General features: G+C 48.0%; 1 protein-coding gene across 3 annotated transcripts in view; it reads right to left on the bottom strand.

Moving 5' to 3' along the window:
• shep (RNA binding motif single stranded interacting protein alan shepard) overlaps positions 1–17307 on the bottom strand; it is a 157559-nt gene that overhangs the window by 12044 nt on the left and 128208 nt on the right. The window contains exon 10 of one of the 3 annotated variants that reach the window (XM_055075764.2): positions 3390–3671. The exons of the other annotated variants lie outside the window; for them this stretch is intronic. Coding sequence (XP_054931739.2) covers positions 3405–3671 — 267 coding nt within the window. The 3' untranslated portion in view covers positions 3390–3404. Of the gene's footprint in view, positions 1–3389; positions 3672–17307 lie in introns of those variants that run through there. 3 annotated transcript variants of the gene reach the window in all.

Genomic DNA, 17307 nt, shown 5'->3' with positions numbered 1-17307 from the left:
CCTGCTTGCAGCACGGTTCCCATGCTCGAGTGCATACTGCACAGCTTTCAGTTTGAATGCAGCCGTGTAGCTGCCGTACTTGCCCATAGCGGAACACGCGACCACACGAACAGCACGCCGTTTGCAAAATGGCGAGATGCGGCGATTGGTCTTTTCTTTGCCTGTGTTGGCATGTGTAGAGCATTGATGGCGATGGCACTGTCGCTTGTGTCGAGTCGCCCGGCCTCCGAGAGTCGCCCAGCTTTCCGAGCTGCCTAAGCGAAGGTAGCGAAAAGCTTATGTCCGCGCGGCGGTTTGGAGAGGAGGGGGATGTTATCGATAGTTGATGGAAGAATTATTTTTCGCTCGTTGATGCGTTTTTTTTTTCTTTTTTTCTTTTTACGGACGCGTTAAGTCCTCGTGCTCGCTGGCTACGCGGCGGTTCGGGGAGGGGGGTGTCGGTAGTTAATGGAAGAGCTAGTTTTCGCGATGTTCCATGTGCTGTGGGCCCTCAGCAGCTGCGACGGCAGCAACACTAATGAGACTAGTAGTCCAGCAAATGCGTTGATAAGCTTGGGTTGTGAAATGTGCTTGCGTTTCTTTTTTTCACCCGAGATGGAGGGGGCAGGAGGGCGTCGGCTTGCAATAGTGTAAATGCGGTACTGACCACAGTGCCAAGTTCGGGGTGCGCCTATTATGCGCGGAAATAAAAAAATCAAATTTTCCGCGACCAAACTGGGGGTGCGCCTATTATGCGAGTGCGCCTATTATGCGAGTAAATACGGTACTCTTAGGCGATTCCAACTTCCCTAAAATAAATTGGTCGAACTCTTGCCCTGTTGTAACTGAATCACCATCCAAAAGCGCAGCCTTCTTAAGATTATGCCTAGATTGTAATTTCACACAGCTCGTTTCACAACCAACTAGAATCGGCCCGACATCAGCTAACACACCTGATTTAGTTCTTACAACTGTCCCAGATATTGTTGAGTCACTCAGTCTGTTTCCTGGTCTAAGCGACCACTCTTTTATTCATTTTTTTATAACAGCCCATCACACAGAAAGAAAAGCGCCCCTAAAACAATACGCGACTACACGAAAGCAGATTATACCTCATTATAGAGGACATGAACTGTTTTTGGACGATTGCATGCCTAGTTTTTTTTTTTATCGTACTATTGAACATAACTGGAAGCTCTTCAAGAACAAATTAGTATAAATGATTAATAAATATGTACCAACACGTATAACTTCCGAAATACAGCGCTCACTTTGGTTTACTACAACATTAAAAAGACTGCTAAACAAGAAGAAAAGACAGTTTAGTTTAGCAAAACACGCAAACAGCCCTGCATGTTGGTGCGCCTATAGTAATAGCCTTAAAACTTATCGCGCTGCTATCAGAAAAGCCAGACAGGTTTTCTTTAATGACACACTCCCCTCCCTCTTGAACACCAACCCATCAAGGTTTTGGAATAGCGTTAAACCGAGAAAAAAGAATGTGATATATATTACAAATTTCAATGATGAAGCCATACACAAAGTAGACTGTTGCCATGTATTAAATGAAGTGTTCGCGAAATCATTTTCAGAGTGCCCTGCTGCTGTACCACCACCACTTGACGATAGCGAATTTGTTCCCATGGATCCTGTATCACTGATTTTTCAGGTATTGCCAATTCATAGATTTAAATTGTCATCCGGCTGTAGTGTTGATAACACCAATTCAAAGATTTAAAAAAATAGTGAAGCACACTCCTTCCTGTATCTTTCTGTTGCAGCTTTTCACACAGTATCTACAGTACCCTGAATTCCAGACGATTGGAAAGTGGGGAAGGTGGTTCCCGTTTTTAAATGTGGTAACCCCCAGTCACCTCTCATTTACAGACCTATTTTTTAACAAGCATCCCTTGTAAGCTTCTCAAACACTTCATATATTCCTGTTCTACGTCATTTTTAGAAAACAACTCTTTTTTTTAAGGAATCTCAGCACTGCTTTCGCGAGTACTATTCTTGCGATACGCAGCTTTTATCATTTACCAATTGCATAGCATCAGTTTTACACAAAGGCTCAGTTGTTGACAGTGTTTTTCTAGACTTTGCCAAAGCGTTTGATAAAGTAACCCACCACTTACTTCTTTACAAATTGAGCATTCTAAATACTGATCGTAATTCTTAAAATGGGTTGACAGTTTTTTTACTAATCGCTCAAAATATGTAACCACCAACGACTGTGACTTGAATTTTTGCAAAGTAAGTTCAGGCGTTCCGCAAGGGTCCGTTTTGGGGCCTCTGCTTTTCCTAATACAGTCGAACCTCGATATAATGAACCTCAATTTAACGAAATTCTCGAAATAACGCACTTTTTTGTTTTTCCCAATCACTGCCCCATTGAAAACCATGTATTTTTTTTTGCGATTTAACTGTACTTCCGATTTAACGAAGTCCTCGCGCATCGCACGCACGTACCAGGAGCCTCCTTCATAGGCAGACGAAAACTTTAGCCGGGCATACAGCGATTTGCATGTGCCCTTTAATGCTCAAATTTTCCCGGCGCGCTTCAATACGTGGAGCAGAACGTGCCGCTGCGCCATCTATTTTGTACGTATGAAACCCGCAGCGGACGCACTCCTGTAGTGCTAGCCGGAGTGCTTCAGAAGTTCCGGAACGCGTCACGCTATGACGTCACCGGCCTGTTGGAACGGGAAAGCGCCAACCGGAAGTAAGTTTACGAAGAGCGCTCGTTGGGCACGTTTTCTAAGCTGGTTACCGTGTTTACACGATTGTAAGTCGACCACTTATGTTAAATCTGAAAGTCTGAAGTTGGGGGGGGGGGGTCGACTTACAATCGAAACCAAAACGCCAAAAAAGCGAGACCAACGGGAGCTACAACGTAGTTACAATTTTATGTTTGCTCTATGGCCCTACCCGTATCTTTTCGCTATCCCGCATGTTTGTTCGCTTTTCGGAAGGGTTTTTCAACATTTTTGAGAGTTTTACAGTGCATGCAACACTCACGGGGGGGGAGTGTCGAAAGTTGATGGGAGCGCCGCTGTTCCCATTTGCGGCAGCACCCTCAGAACGGCGGCGCTTGCGGGGAGTATCAGTAGTAAATGGAAGAGCAGATACCGCTCGCGGGTTTCTCTTTCTCTGTTGAAAGGCATTGGCATTGGTTTGACGCGTTCCACTTGACTGCCGGATAAGTGCTACTTCTATGTTTCCCCAGTCGTCATGAGTGCTCCAGGCCCACTAACCGTTCGGCACTTGTTCACAGCAGCGTTCAAGAGCGCTGCCATCCTTTACGCCAAAGAAACAAATCACAAACGGGTGGTGCGAGAGTGGCAACTGCAGCGAAGCGAAATTTTCATTTGTGACGGCAAGTGAGAAATTATCCACGTGCCGAAGTCTGGACGCTTTCCGGAGCTCTAGGCTAAGCTTGCGGCGTACGTCGCTGAAATGCGTGATCGGTCCCTGCCAGTGAAGTGCGACATGGTCATGAAACAAGCCCGGACGTTCGCCTTAATTTTAAGGCCCTGCTCCGCCATAAGTACAATGACGGTAAAGAAAGTATGGCATGCACAACAGATGTCGTTGACTCGTGGCAGCTGCTCTGTGATCAGGGAGGTGCTCCAAGCGACGCGACACTCGAGGACTTTTTCTTCAGCGATGCTTGCACTGTGACAACTGAAGAGCTGGACGATGACACAATAATCCAGAGCGTCACAGATACAGAAATGCAGGACGACGACTCGGACAAAGAACTCCAGGCGGCAAGCAGCATAGCTACACCGAAGCAAGTCATGGATGCACTGGATCTCTTACGCACATATGCGGACACGCACTCGCAAGAGCAAGCCTTAGCAGCCCTGTCAACCTACGAGCGCCTTATAACCCCGACGCTTATTAAAACGCGGCAGATGAAGCTGACGGAGATCTTCGCTTCCACCCGAGTTGCATAAATTGCTGTGCGGGAAGTTAAATAAAATATTCCAGTGTACATGAATCAACGTCGTCATTGCTTTACTGAGCGCGGTATCATCCGATGGCTGCGAGCGTTAAGCGCGCTAATGGTGAGTGGTGGCCTCGTGGATCCACCAATACTACTTCCAATTTTCTTCAAAAGAATATTCAAGTTGATAGCTCTGGCATGTGCATAATTTTTTGCCACGGGTTGCCATGTCTTCGTGAACGGATTTTTTCTATTTTTTTTTAGTGATGACAAATCATGATGATGATGGCACTGATGGCCACATCTAGTGGCAGCTACGAGCACTAGGTGCGGCGCTTGCTGCAGACCTGCTCTTCACCATACGCGTAATGGAGAAAAATGCGTTCGTACCTGCTGGCTATCGGGCATCACACTCTTGGTTGTGTTATTAGTTCCGGGGTTCATTGGTTATCTTTGTAATTTTGCTATCTACAAGGTGCCATATGCCAGGAGTGTTCCAAGAACCTGCATCTTTATTTGGACTGCTGAAACATGCAAACCTCGACTTAAGGGGGGACGTGGGTCCTAAAAATGTTTTCTTATTTTTGGGTGAATCTTTAATAAGCTCCACTGTCTGGGGTAATTTTTCGTGCTGATTTCAGATCTGTAATTAGATTTTTGATAGCTGTAGCAGTTCAAAAAATATTGAGGTCTGAAGTCAAATTAATTTCAAACTCGTTACGGAGCTTTTTGATGATTCCGTCCTGCTAAACCAAAAACTAAATGCATGGCACCATTGCTAAAGACCTACTGTAGGGGGTGATGCTAATTTTATTCATTTGGAAGCATTTTGCGGACAAGAAAACAATCTTGCATTTATTATGAACCTTCTTTTCTAATTAGCAGCGATTACTATACCTGAATGTAATTTTCATGACGGTACAAGAGTAATAAAAATAGCATCACCCCCATGATCATTTCAATACGAATAAAATGATACCACCCTTGTCATTTTTGGCCAAAGACAACCCAGGAAAAACACCCGTAAGGCGGAGTACAGTGTGCAAAAACATCGAACTGAAATAAATGCATTTGAACTTTCAAACAAATGTAGCTTTTGCTGAAGTGAATCTACAGCAATACAAATGGCACCATTTTGAAGCGCTATGTTTTGTAAGAATGGCCATACTAAATGTGTGACTGCACACTCTCAAAATAATAGCACACTGGCCACTGAACTAGCACAAGAAACTTTATTAGGCACCATGCTCTACAAAGAGCATGGTGCCTGGGTTTCAAACCGAAGTGTAGAACTCTGTGTGGGCATGAATATAGTTCCAGTGTTGTACATGCAGGCTGCCTGATTGATAGCAGTCTCCATTACAATCAGTGAGGCATTTTTTTTTTCATTTGGTAGAATTCACCATGTTACTGAATGAAGGCTCTGAGTGTAAGTAGCCTTCCCAAGTCATCTTCACCTGACAGTGGCTGTGGAACTTAGGATCAGAGAGCCAGTGATAGATATGCAGCTGCTAGGTGCTTTCCAGAATTTTACTTTTGTATGATGCCTCGATCACTTCTGCAGCCAGGTGTGTGCCAGCCCAAGGAGCCTAGTGAACAGAGCTCATGATGCGGTTCTCCTTATGAAGGGGTGGTATGATAGATATTGTTACGAGCTATCGTGACAATATGATAATAGAGTGAACGCGCAATGTGCTTGGTTGCGAGTCCAAAGTGCCGATGTGGGAAATGCATAGCTGCAGATACAAGGAGCCGACGCGCGATGTGCTTATATATAGTCACGCAGTTCAAGGTGCCGACGCGCGAAATGCCTAGTCGCGGGCTCGAGGAGTCGACCCTCGATGCGCGTATTCGTGCAGTTTGAGGTGCCGACGCGCGAAATTCCTAGCCGCGGGCTCAACGAGTCGACACTCGATGCGCTTGTTCGTGCAGTCGGAGGCGCCGATGCACAAAATGATTAGGTGACGGTCCGAGAAGTCCGCGCGCTATGTGCATGATCACCGAGTCGGAGACTCCCAATGCGCGAAATGTTTAGCCGCGTTTCCGAGGATTGCATGCGCGATACGAATTTATCACGAATTCGAAACACAGAGTTAATTAAAAATTAAATTATGGGGTTTTACGTGCCAAAACCACTTTCTGATTATGAGGCACGCCGTAGTGGAGAACTCTGGAAATTTCGACCACCTGGGGTTCTTTAACGTGCACCTAAATCTAAGTACACGGATGTTTTCGCATTTCGCCCCCATCGAAATGCGGCCGCCGTGGCCGGGATTCGATCCCGCGACCTCGTGCTCAGCAGCCCAACACCATAGCCACTGAGCAACCACGGCGGGTGAAACACAGAGTTCTGAAAGGCTTAGCCGCATGTCCGAGGATTCCGCACGTGAATCTTGGTTGCGAAGTCCGCGTCGCCGATGCTCGGAATGCTTATCCGCGAGTCTGAACGTCCACAAGCGTAGGGATCGGCCACGCTACTGTGGTGTCCGTGTAGCGCCCGTTTTGACACTACGAGATTACGGCGAGTGGAGACATCAAACTCGCGAGGTGCAAAGAGCCGAGCCAATGCCTCGCCGAGTAGACGACGCGAGCGCCGGACTGTTGGCCGGACCAATGGCGAACCGCGCTGGAGTCACGTGGCGGGCGCGGCCAATCGCAGACTCCGGCACGACCTTCAATCATTTGCTTTTTGTGCGCTTGTTTCTGTATGGAGGAGATCGGTGAAGCGGCAAACTTGAAGACGGAGAAATGCGCTTTCCAGCGAGACCAAGATGGCAGCGCTCGGTCGCGCCGTTCCGGAGATATTGTGGCGTGAAAAACGCTGTTCTTTCTTGATTTCCGCGAGATTTTTCGCCACCTTGGCTAATAAAACGAATTTTTTTAGAGCACTTCTAGGTGGTTTACAGGGATGATATTTGTGTATCATATAGAAAAAGGGTTATAGAAACTGAAAATGTGATTTTCAAAAAATCGATTTTTTGGCCATTTTTCGCTATGTAAGACCCGCGTCCCCCCTTAACGAAACTCTCGATTTAACGAAATTTTCGGCTGCAAGTTGGACTTCATTATATCGAGGTTTGACTGTATGTATAAATAACCTTCCCACCACTGTTACTTCCAATATAAAGTTGTTTGCTGACGACTGTGTTGTTTTCGTGAAATAACTAACAAATCTAACTACTCTGTCCAACAGTGTGACTTAGACAATATTTCTAACAGGTGTAGCAAATGGTTCATGACTCAAGACTAATAAATGCAAGAGTATGACCTTCTCTTGCCGTTTGACCAACTGAATTCCTTGCTCATAAAATTGACGGCACATTACTAGAGTACGTAACCTCCTATAAGTATCTTGGTGTGCACATAACAAATGACCTCTCATGGCATACTCAGGTTAACTATATCATTAACAATGCTAATTGTGCACTCGAATACCTACACCACAATTTTTCTGAAGCCCCAAGCCATTTAAAATTATTACTATATCAAACACAGATTAGATCCGAATTCGAGTATGTGTCTGCTGTCTGGGATCCGGGCTTACATTGCAGATACAAGAGAATCTGTTCATAATCGTTCAGCTCACTTTATTTTATCAAACTATTCTCGCACTGCCAGTGTTTCACTGATGAAATCTAATGTTGGCCTTCCTAACTCACTCTTAAGAAGAAAAATGTCACGTCTTTGTCTCTTTCATGAAATGTTTTTTCTTGAACCAGTCACTGAAACGCGAATCGAATACGCTTGCCAGGTATGGGACCCTCAAAGCTCTAAACTTATAGAAAAGCTTCAACCCGTCAAAAACCACAATGCAAGATTTGTTTCTAGTAATTGTAACTTCCGTAGCAGTATTACATTAGTTAACCCTTTCGCTGTCACGGACGTACCGGTACGTCATCGCGCTTCCCCCCCACGGTGTCACTGACGTACCGGTACGTTCTCTATCGTGCGTTCAAAATTTCGCGCCTGAGCGCAACGCTGGCGCTCCTGAATTGGCCACGCCATCTGTTGACTCTTTCTGCAAGTTCGTATATTCTCCCCGACCTGTGTTAACCCATGTATTGAAGAGTACGGTGCGACTGCCACTCCCCACTTTCTCTTTGCTGAGTGGCGCCACCGTCGCGCGCGTGTGGTTATGGGTTCAAGGGTTGTTCGGCTATCTCCGCTGGTTTGAAGGTTTTTATTTTTCTTCTGTTGGTGTGTCTGCTACGCCGCGTCAAGTTCAGGCGCACATGCCGTTGCCTCTCCGAAAAGAGTGACTCGATTGCTGCTTTCGCTCTCTCGCCGAACCCTCGCTTCCGACTTGCAGCAGTAAACGTAAAGCCCTTCGAACTTAAGTTTAGCCTTTTTCCATCTCCCTCTCTCTTCTTGATCACGCAACGTCCCATTTCTCTCCGTTGGGCGACTGAAAGCGCATCCTCCCAGCGCGCGGTTACTTTCGGATGGCTGAGCGCGCGGGACCTTCGTCTGCTCATTGGGGCGGTGGCTCAATTCCGATTTAGAATACGAGCCGAGCTCGGATTCGGTCTCGGACAGAGTCGCATGCGAGGAAGAGGGTTCCGCATCGTCAGATTCGGATGTTGAACGGATTTTATAGTCAGGCTGATAATGATGTTTACTAACAGCAACTGCAGAACACTGAAATGTGCATATAGCATTGACTACGTTATTTGTATACCAATCATAATCAAAAATAAATTGGTGTGTTCATTCCCTGTTATGCTCGTTCCCTGAAACCAAGCCGACACTGGGGGTGCGTCACGGCCAGAAAGGTCCAACAGCGAAAGGGTTAAAGAGGACCTTGCTTGGAAAACACTAGCTCACCGCCGACTAACTGCAAAATTCGAACTTTGTTTTCCGAATTTACTCTGATCTCACCGGAATAAATAATAACTTGTACATTTTCCCTCCCCACTTCATCTCTAAACGATGTGATCACGAGCTGAAAGTTCTTGAAATGCGCTGTCGTACTGATGTCTACCGTAATTCATTTTTTCCGCATGCTTCCACACACTGGAATAGCCTTCCCAAGAGCATTGGTGAATGTAAAACATGTCCAGAGTTTCTGTTTTTATTGTCACGCAGTCTGCCGTAGTATAATATCATCCCGTTTACCTTGTATCATTTACTGGAATTGCGCTTCATGCGATAGTGTACCCATTCCATTTCTGTATTGCAATTTTGTACCGCAGTTCATTGAAGACCGTTTTGCCATTGAGGTGACTCATCGATGTTACATATTTTGTTGCTTTTACCACCTGTGCTTAGCTGTCTTAAGTTTTTGTCACATGTTCATTTTCCTCCAATTGTCCCCCCCTGCAATAATGCCCTTGTGGTGCGGCAGGTCTTGTATAAATAAATGTATAAATAAAATACTAAGACTCCCCCGTATCACACAAGCACCAATGGAGCAGCCGAGCGTCTAGTGCAGACGACAAAGAAGGCTTTTAAAGGAATGTTGTGTCTTGCCGAACATGGAAAGCAACAACCCTTGCAGGAAGGATTAGACAGTTTTTTTATGTCTTACAGGCATACGTCTCATCCTGTGACTGGGAAGAGCCCAGCCGAGCTGTGTCTGAGATGCCAGCCGTGAGTTAAGTTGTCATTTCTCAAACAGAGTTTCGTGCAAGACATGTGATAAACAACGATGCATAAAGCAGCAAAGAGACAAGGACAGGGGCTGTAAATGTGTGTTCGCCGTAGGTGAAAGTGTTTGTGAAATGCGTGCGTGGTGAGGGCACCACTTGGGAAGATGGCATAGTAGTGCGAATTGTGAGCCCAGCGACCTATCTCGTGCGCGTGTCGGATCAAGTTCAATTTGTGCACGCCAATCACCTCCGCCCCTCTTTTGCACGACCAGCCTCGCTTTCGCAGCTTGCATCTCCGTCAAGTGAGCAGTCTCGAGAGACACCGGCAGGGCGAGAAATGGAGACCGTATGCCAAGAACAGACATCTGCCGGCACAAATGCACTGGTTTCGCCACCTCCTTCGACAGCCGATGCGACTGTGCCACTCGATGCTTCAGAAGATTCGCGGGAGTCCTTACTGCCAGTCGACGACGACACTGTGGTGCCTCCCCGCCGTAGCCAGCGTACACGTTGGCAACCCGATTGGTTCAGACCATCAGACTTCAAGAAATGACTGCATAATGTTGTCTAAAGGTGGATGAGACGTGATAGCGCGAGCGCCTAGCGAGTCGCTGTTGTGATAGTCATTCTGCACTCCTGATAAGCTGCACAAGGCACGCCAGCAGTGGGCTATAAGAACACGATGCTCTGTGAAATAAACAGCTCATTTTCTGCTGGACCTTCGTTGTTGCTCGTTGCAGTTATCACACTATCAAGAATTGCACTTTTGCATGATGCCTCAATCACTTCTGCAGCCAGGTGTCTGTGCCAGCCCAAGGGGCCTGGTGAACAGAGCTCATGATGAGGTTCTCTGCATGAAGGGGTGGTATGATAGACATCGTTATAAGCTATTGTACCAATATGATAATAGAGTAAATGCGCAATATGCTTGGTTGCAGGTCCGAGGTGCCGACGCGTGAAATGCCTAGACACGAGCTCGAGGAGTCGACACTTGATGCGCATAGCGGCGCAGTCCGAGGTGTAGACGCGTGAAGTACCTAGCCGCATAGTCCAAGGTGCTGATGTGCGAAATGCCTAGTCGCGGGCTCGAGGAGTCAACACTTGATGTGCTTAGTAGTGCAGTACAAGGTGTCGAAGCACGAAGTGCCTAGCCGCGCTGTCCAAGGTGCTGATGTGTGAAATGCCTAGTCGTGGGCTCGAGGAGTCAACACTTGATGTGCTTAGTAGCACAGTCCAAGGTGTAGACGCCTGAAGTACCTAGCCGCGCAGTCGAAGGTGCTGACGTGCGAAATGCCTAGTCGCGGGCTCGAGGAGTCAACACTTGATGTGCATAGTCGCGCCGTCCAAGGTGCTGATGTGCGAAATGCCTAGTCGCGGGCTCGAGGAGTCAACACTTGATGTGCATAGCCGCGCAGTCCGAGGTGTAGACGCGTGAAGTACCTAGCCGCGCAGTCCAAGGTGCTGATGTGCGAAATGCCTAGTCGCGGGCTCGAGGAGTCAATACTTGATGTGCATAGCCGCGCAGTCTGAGGTGTAGGCGCGTGAAGTACCTAGCTGCACAGTCCAATGTGCTGATGTGTGAAATGCCTAGTCGTGGGCTCGAGGAGTCAACACTTGATGCGCTTAGTAGCACAGTCCAAGGTGTAGACGCGTGAAGTACCTAGCCGCGCAGTCGAAGGTGCTGACGTGCGAAATGCCTAGTCGCGGGCTCGAGGAGTCAACACTTGATGTGCATAGTCGCGCAGTCCGAGCTGCCGAAGCACGAAGCACCTAGCCGTGCCGTCCAAGGTGCTGATGCGCGAAATGCCTAGTCGCGGGCTCGAGGAGTCGACACTCCAATACGCTTAGTCGCACAGTCCGAGGTGCCGACGTGCGTAATGCCTAGACGCTGCACACCACTGCATAACATGTTATCCAGTGGTATCCAGAAACCTGCATCAAGTGACTCGGGAGATTATCAAGGCATTCGAAATGATTAGAAGCAATCACTTATATCATCAAAAAAAAATAATTGTTCCTATCTCGGCAGCAGCCTGTGGTGGATGATTATGCGAAACGTAATCAATGCTGCGACGGTGGCTTTCTGTTCCTGTTGTACGATGGTGTATCATCATCATCATCATCATCATCAGCCTGGTTACGCCCACTGCAGGGCAAAGGCCTCTCCCATACTTCTCCAACTACCCTGGTCATGTACTATTTGTGGCCATGTTGTCCCTGCAAACTTCTTAATCTCATCCACCCACCTAACTTTCTGCCGCCCCCTGCTACATTTCCCTTCCCTTGGAATCCAGTCCGTAACCCTTAAGGACCATCGATTATCTTCCCTCCTCATTACGTGTCCTGCCCATGCCCATTTCTTTTTCTTGATTTCAACTAAGATGTCATTAACTCGCGTTTGTTCCCTCACCCAATCTGCTCTTTTCTTATCCCTTAACATTACATCTATCATTCTTCTTTCCATAGCACGTTGCGTCGTCCTCATTTTAAGTAGAACCCTTTTCGTAAGCCTTCAGGTTTCTGCCCCGTAGGTGAGTACTGGTAAGACACAGCTGTTATACACTTTTCTCTAGAGGGATAATGGCAACCTTCTGTTCATGATCTGAGAATGCATGCCAAACGCACCCCAGCCCATTCTTATCCTTCTGATTATTTCAGTCTCATTATCCGGATCCGTGGTCACTACCTGTCCTAAGTAAATGTAGTCCCTTACCACTTCCAGTGCCTCGCTACTTATCGTAAACTGCTGTTCTTTTCCGAGACTGTTAAACATTACTTTAGTTTTCTGCAGATTGATTTTTAGACCCACCCTTCTGCTTTGCCTCTCCTGGTCAGTGAGCATGCATTGCAGTTGGTCCCCTGAGTTACTAAGCAAGGCAATATCATCAGCGAATCGCAAGTTACTAAGGTATTCTCCATTAACTCTCATCCCCAATTCTTCCCAATTCAGGTCTCGAATACCTCCTGTAAACATGCTGTGAATAGCATTGGAGAGATCGTATCTCCCTGCCTGACACCTTTCTTTATTGGGATTTTGTTGCTTTCTTTATGGAGGACTACGGTGGCTGTGGAGCCGCTATAGATATCTTTCAGTATTTTTACATACAGCTCGTCTACACCCTGATTCCGTATGCCTGCATCACTGCTGAGGTTTCGACTGAATCAAACGCTTTCTCGTAATCGATGAAAGCTATACATAAGGGTTGGTTATATTCCGCACATTTTTCTATCACTTGATTGATAGTGTGAATATGGTCTATTGTTGAGTGGCCTTTACGGAATCCTGCCTGGTCCTTTGGTTGACAGAAGTCTAAGGTGTTGTTGATTCTATTTGCGATTACCTTAGTAAATACTTTGTAGGCAACTGACAGTAAGCTGATCGGTCTATAATTTTTCAAGTCCTTGGCGTCCCCTTTCTTATGGATTAGGATTATGTTGGCGTTCTTCCAAGATTCCGGTACGCTCGAGGTCATGAGGCATTGCGTATAAAGGGTGGCCAGTTTTTCTAGAACAATCTGCCCACCATCCTTCAACAAATCTGCTGTTACCTGATCCTCCCCACCTGCCTTCCCCCTTTGCATAGCTCCCAAGGCTTTCTTTACTTCTTCCGGCGTTACTTGTGGGATTTCGAATTCCTCTAGACCATTCTGTTTTCCATTATCGTCGTGGGTGCCACTGGTACTGTGTAAATCTCTATAGAACTCCTCAGCCACTTGAACTATCTCATCCATATTAGAAATGATATTGCCAGCTTTGTCTCTTAACGCATACATCTGATTCTTGCCTATTTCTAGTTTCTTCTTCACTGCTTTTAGGCTTCCTCCGTTCCTGAGAGCATGTTCAATGCTTTCCATATTATACGTCCTTATGTCAGCTGTCTTACGCTTGTTGATTAACTTCGAAAGTTCTGCCAGTTCTATTCTAGCTGTAGGGTTAGAGGCTTTCATACATTGGCGTTTCTTGATCAGATCTTTCTTCTTTCTTCTCCTGCGATAGCTTACTGGAATAGCAACGATGGTGTGTGTGTGTGTATGTATATATATGTATATATATATACCGTATTTACTCGCATAATGATCGCACCTTTTTGTCGGAAGAATTGACGCAAAATCAGGGGTGTGATCATTACACAGGTTAAATTTCTCGCGAAAAGAAAACAATAATGGCGGCCGGCAGAGCAAGCCGAACGCTCCAAACGCAATATTTTTTCTTCTCGTGAGTACATTACGTGCATTGAAACAGTTTCTTCCGTATCAGTAATGAATAAGATCGTTAATATTGGCAAGTTTGCGGCAATAACGTAACCATGTCCACTTTGAGGAGACAGAAACAGATGGCCGTGCTTAGCTGCCAGTGACAAAGAAACACACGGCCGGCATGCTGCGGAAACTGCGGCCTCTGTCTTCACTACTATCCTAATACGGCACGTTTCCGCTAAAGGGGGCAATACACTCCGACGTAACGCGTGTGCGTTCGTCATGGCGACGTTACGTTGGGGAAAACACGACCCTCTACAGTCTGGCGGCATCTGGCGCCGACGCGACCGGCGGCATTGAGCGCGCTCGGACGTCGTCCGGCGCCAAATGCAACCGACTGCATTTTGCGCCGACCAAGTTAGCGCCTAGCGCCCTCTCTCGTCGAGGTAGAGACTCACTACTCGGCAGGCTGAGCCAGAACGAGATGGCCTCTTCGCAAGAAAGCGTGCCCAACCTGTGTGGCCCCGAAATCGAAAAGTTTCTGGACGCCGTCCAGCAACACCCTTGTGTCTACAACACCAAAAGAATGGACTACTGGGATGCGGAGCAGGAAAACAATGCATGGGAGCAGATACGCATGTACTCCGGCCTTTCAACAGGAGCGTCAATGCTACGCACGTGTGTGTATACTTCTCCGGACATGCTATGCACTCAGCGACTGTTTGTTTGTCTTGTTTTCCCTGTTTCAGTCGAAGAGTGCCTGCAACTATGGAAGCGGCTGAGGAACCGCTATACTCGTGAACTGAAAGCTATTGAAGCGACGAAAAGGAGCGGCAGCGGCTACGTGTCTGTGTTATGTAGAGAGACCTGGGAGACACAAGGTCCGATTCGGTGTCCGATCCTGCGTCCGACGCGCCGGAACGGCAGCCGGAATCGAGGTGTTTTGCCGTGCCGAAGCACCGGATCGGACGCCCGGTGCGGCAAGCCGGGCAGATTTTCATCATCCGACACGTCCGGCAACCGCACCATCGTCTGGCCGCAGCCAACGACAGCGCGGCTGGCATGTGAGGTTCTCCGACGTTTCCTCCACGGAGGCGGCGCTGGCTGGCCGGTTTCTCGCAGTGTTATTTTTTTTTTCTTTGCCTGCTGCAGTTCGTTTCCGACAAGAAATAGTTACCAGTTCAGTAAAATTATCTCGAACATGTGCCTGTTATGCAAAGCAGCGCCTAGAACACTAGCACTAAGCTACTGGCGAGATCGGGAGCCCCGATGCGTGAGCATTTCGCGGGCAGACATCCCACACCGACCGTCTGAGCGAGGCTGCTCGCTTCGCTTTCACGTTTGCCCTTTGCAGCAACTGCGTCGAGTAAACCAATTGTATTTATTTACGGGCAACCTAAGTGTGCAGTGTTAATTGTTTTGGCAAACATAAGCGCTCTTCGACGAGCTCGGGTAGGATCGTAAGCACCGTCTGCCTAGCTAGGCCTACCGGCCCTATCGCTGGCTGTTAGCGGAGTCGTCAGTGGACAACGGGTCGTCGTGAAGTGTTCTGTCACTTGCAGGGGCATGATTTTATTCACAGTGTTCGTGTAAAGCGAAGCAGTGTTGTGCGGATTTGTTTATACAGTCAAACCCGGCTATATCGAACTCGCAAAAAACGCCTATCAGTTCGATACAGAGCATAATTCGACACAAGCCTGCTAAATAATTGGATGTCATAAAAGCACATACCATTTATAAAATCACTTTATTGAAGAAACTAGCTTAGTTTGGCATAAATTAGTCCTGCATTTTCTTCTGCTTGGGCAATTTCGCTGCCTGCGACGCACGCACTTCCCCACGTTGTCTAAGGAGTCGGAGCAGCTGAGGCCGCAACCTTCCGCATTCGCGCAGAAGCACCGGACTAATGCGAGTGCACCAATCACTTCGGAGGATGTGGGCAAAGGACCGTCGTTGCTTTCCTCAATGTGCCTACTTTCATTTGTGCCCGGTACGATGTCGGCGATGTAGTCTTCGTTTCCGGGCTCTCCCGTGGTCGCGACACCATTATCTGCACTCACAAACTCGTCCACCAATTCGAATGTCCCGGAAATTTTGACAGCTCGCTCCAAACTTCGGCAACACCGCCAACGGCTTCGTCGCATTCATTAAAATTTACAGTCATCACCGAGCACGCGGAAACCGGAACGTATGAAGAACCCCTCGTACGCGGCCGTGCGTACGCGTCGGGCGCCATGGGCACCGGGTTGCGAGTCTGGCCTCTTTAGCCCTAATCGTGCCGAGAGTGCTCCTCGGAATCTTGCAGGCTGCGGGGACATCCAACTTCTCATCGCGTTCGACGCAATTTATAATTTCGAGCTTCACGACGAAAGGCAAATTCTGCCACTTCATCACGGCAACACTGCGGGAGACGGCCCACAAGGTGCAAACACGATAAACCAGAAAAGCAGCCAGACAACTCGCACTTTCACCATCTTGCACGAAGAGGGCACAAGAACCTCTGATTGGCTGTTTGAGCAAGCGCTGTAGGCAGGCCAGGATAATTTTTTGCTGGGGAGTGTCGATAGATAGTGATCTAAAAAAAGGAAGGACGCTTGATTCTGCTACCCGTGAGGGAGCACGGCAAAGAGTCGTCAGAGGAGAGGGAATGGGAAGTGAAAGATGATAGAGAAAGAGGGAGGCTGTAGCCTAATATACTCCACTATGCGCGACAGGGGGAGTGTCGACGGCTCGCCTGAACAGCCCGAGGCAGCACGGTCACGGTAGGGAGAGCGGTTGGATGGAGCCGCGCCGCCGGGTTTCCCCGCTACCGCGTGGGAAAGCCAACTTCTGGGGGCACTTTTCCGCCGCTTGACGTTCGATATATCGGGAGTCACTGCAATATTTGTTCGATGTAACCGTAATTTTTGCTATATATACTCATTGTAACCATACCGTGACCAGAAATTGTTCAATATATAGAATAATTCGATGTAAACGGGTTCGATATAGTCGGGTTCGACTGTATTGCGTTTCTCGACGTGGCTATGAAGTCAAGCTGGGGGGCTGGATCTGGGCGGAGCTTACGCACCGCTCAATCTTTCGGATGCACGCACCGTGTGCCCCGAATCGTCGTATGCCGCATGCCGGAGCATGCGGTGCCGAACGTCGGATCGGACGCCGAATCGTACCTTGTGTCTCGTGCTTAATGTTTCGTCTTGCGGAATGTGTCTGCGTCCGTGCCATCGCCGAGCAACAGACTGGTCTGCGATCTGTTGCTCGGCGACAGAGAAAGCGCGCGAAAAGATTTGTTTCGATGTTCCACGACAGGCGGCATGGAGCGGCGCGGTGTTCTGCGCATGCGCTACTCCAGCTGCGGCAGGTGCGCGGCGTTGTACTGTAGGGGGACGGATTTACGCCTGACACGGCGTAGCCGACCTGGCGTGATGTAGCGCAACCACCGCGCGCGCACACGCGCCAGGTCACGTCGAAGTGTATTGGCGCCTTAAGGGTGGGTGAATATCTTAGCTGTGTTACAAGCGTCGGCGTATGAATAGGGTACACTTTTAACGTATCAGTGTAAACGTGGCTACTATCGTTGCTGCTTGCAATTTGT

This window comes from Dermacentor andersoni, chromosome 2 (genome assembly GCF_023375885.2).
Source record: "Dermacentor andersoni chromosome 2, qqDerAnde1_hic_scaffold, whole genome shotgun sequence".
Taxonomy (NCBI): domain Eukaryota; kingdom Metazoa; phylum Arthropoda; class Arachnida; order Ixodida; family Ixodidae; genus Dermacentor; species Dermacentor andersoni.
The sequence above is the reverse complement of the archived record's forward strand: the minus strand, read 5'-3'. Positions and strand labels throughout refer to the sequence as shown.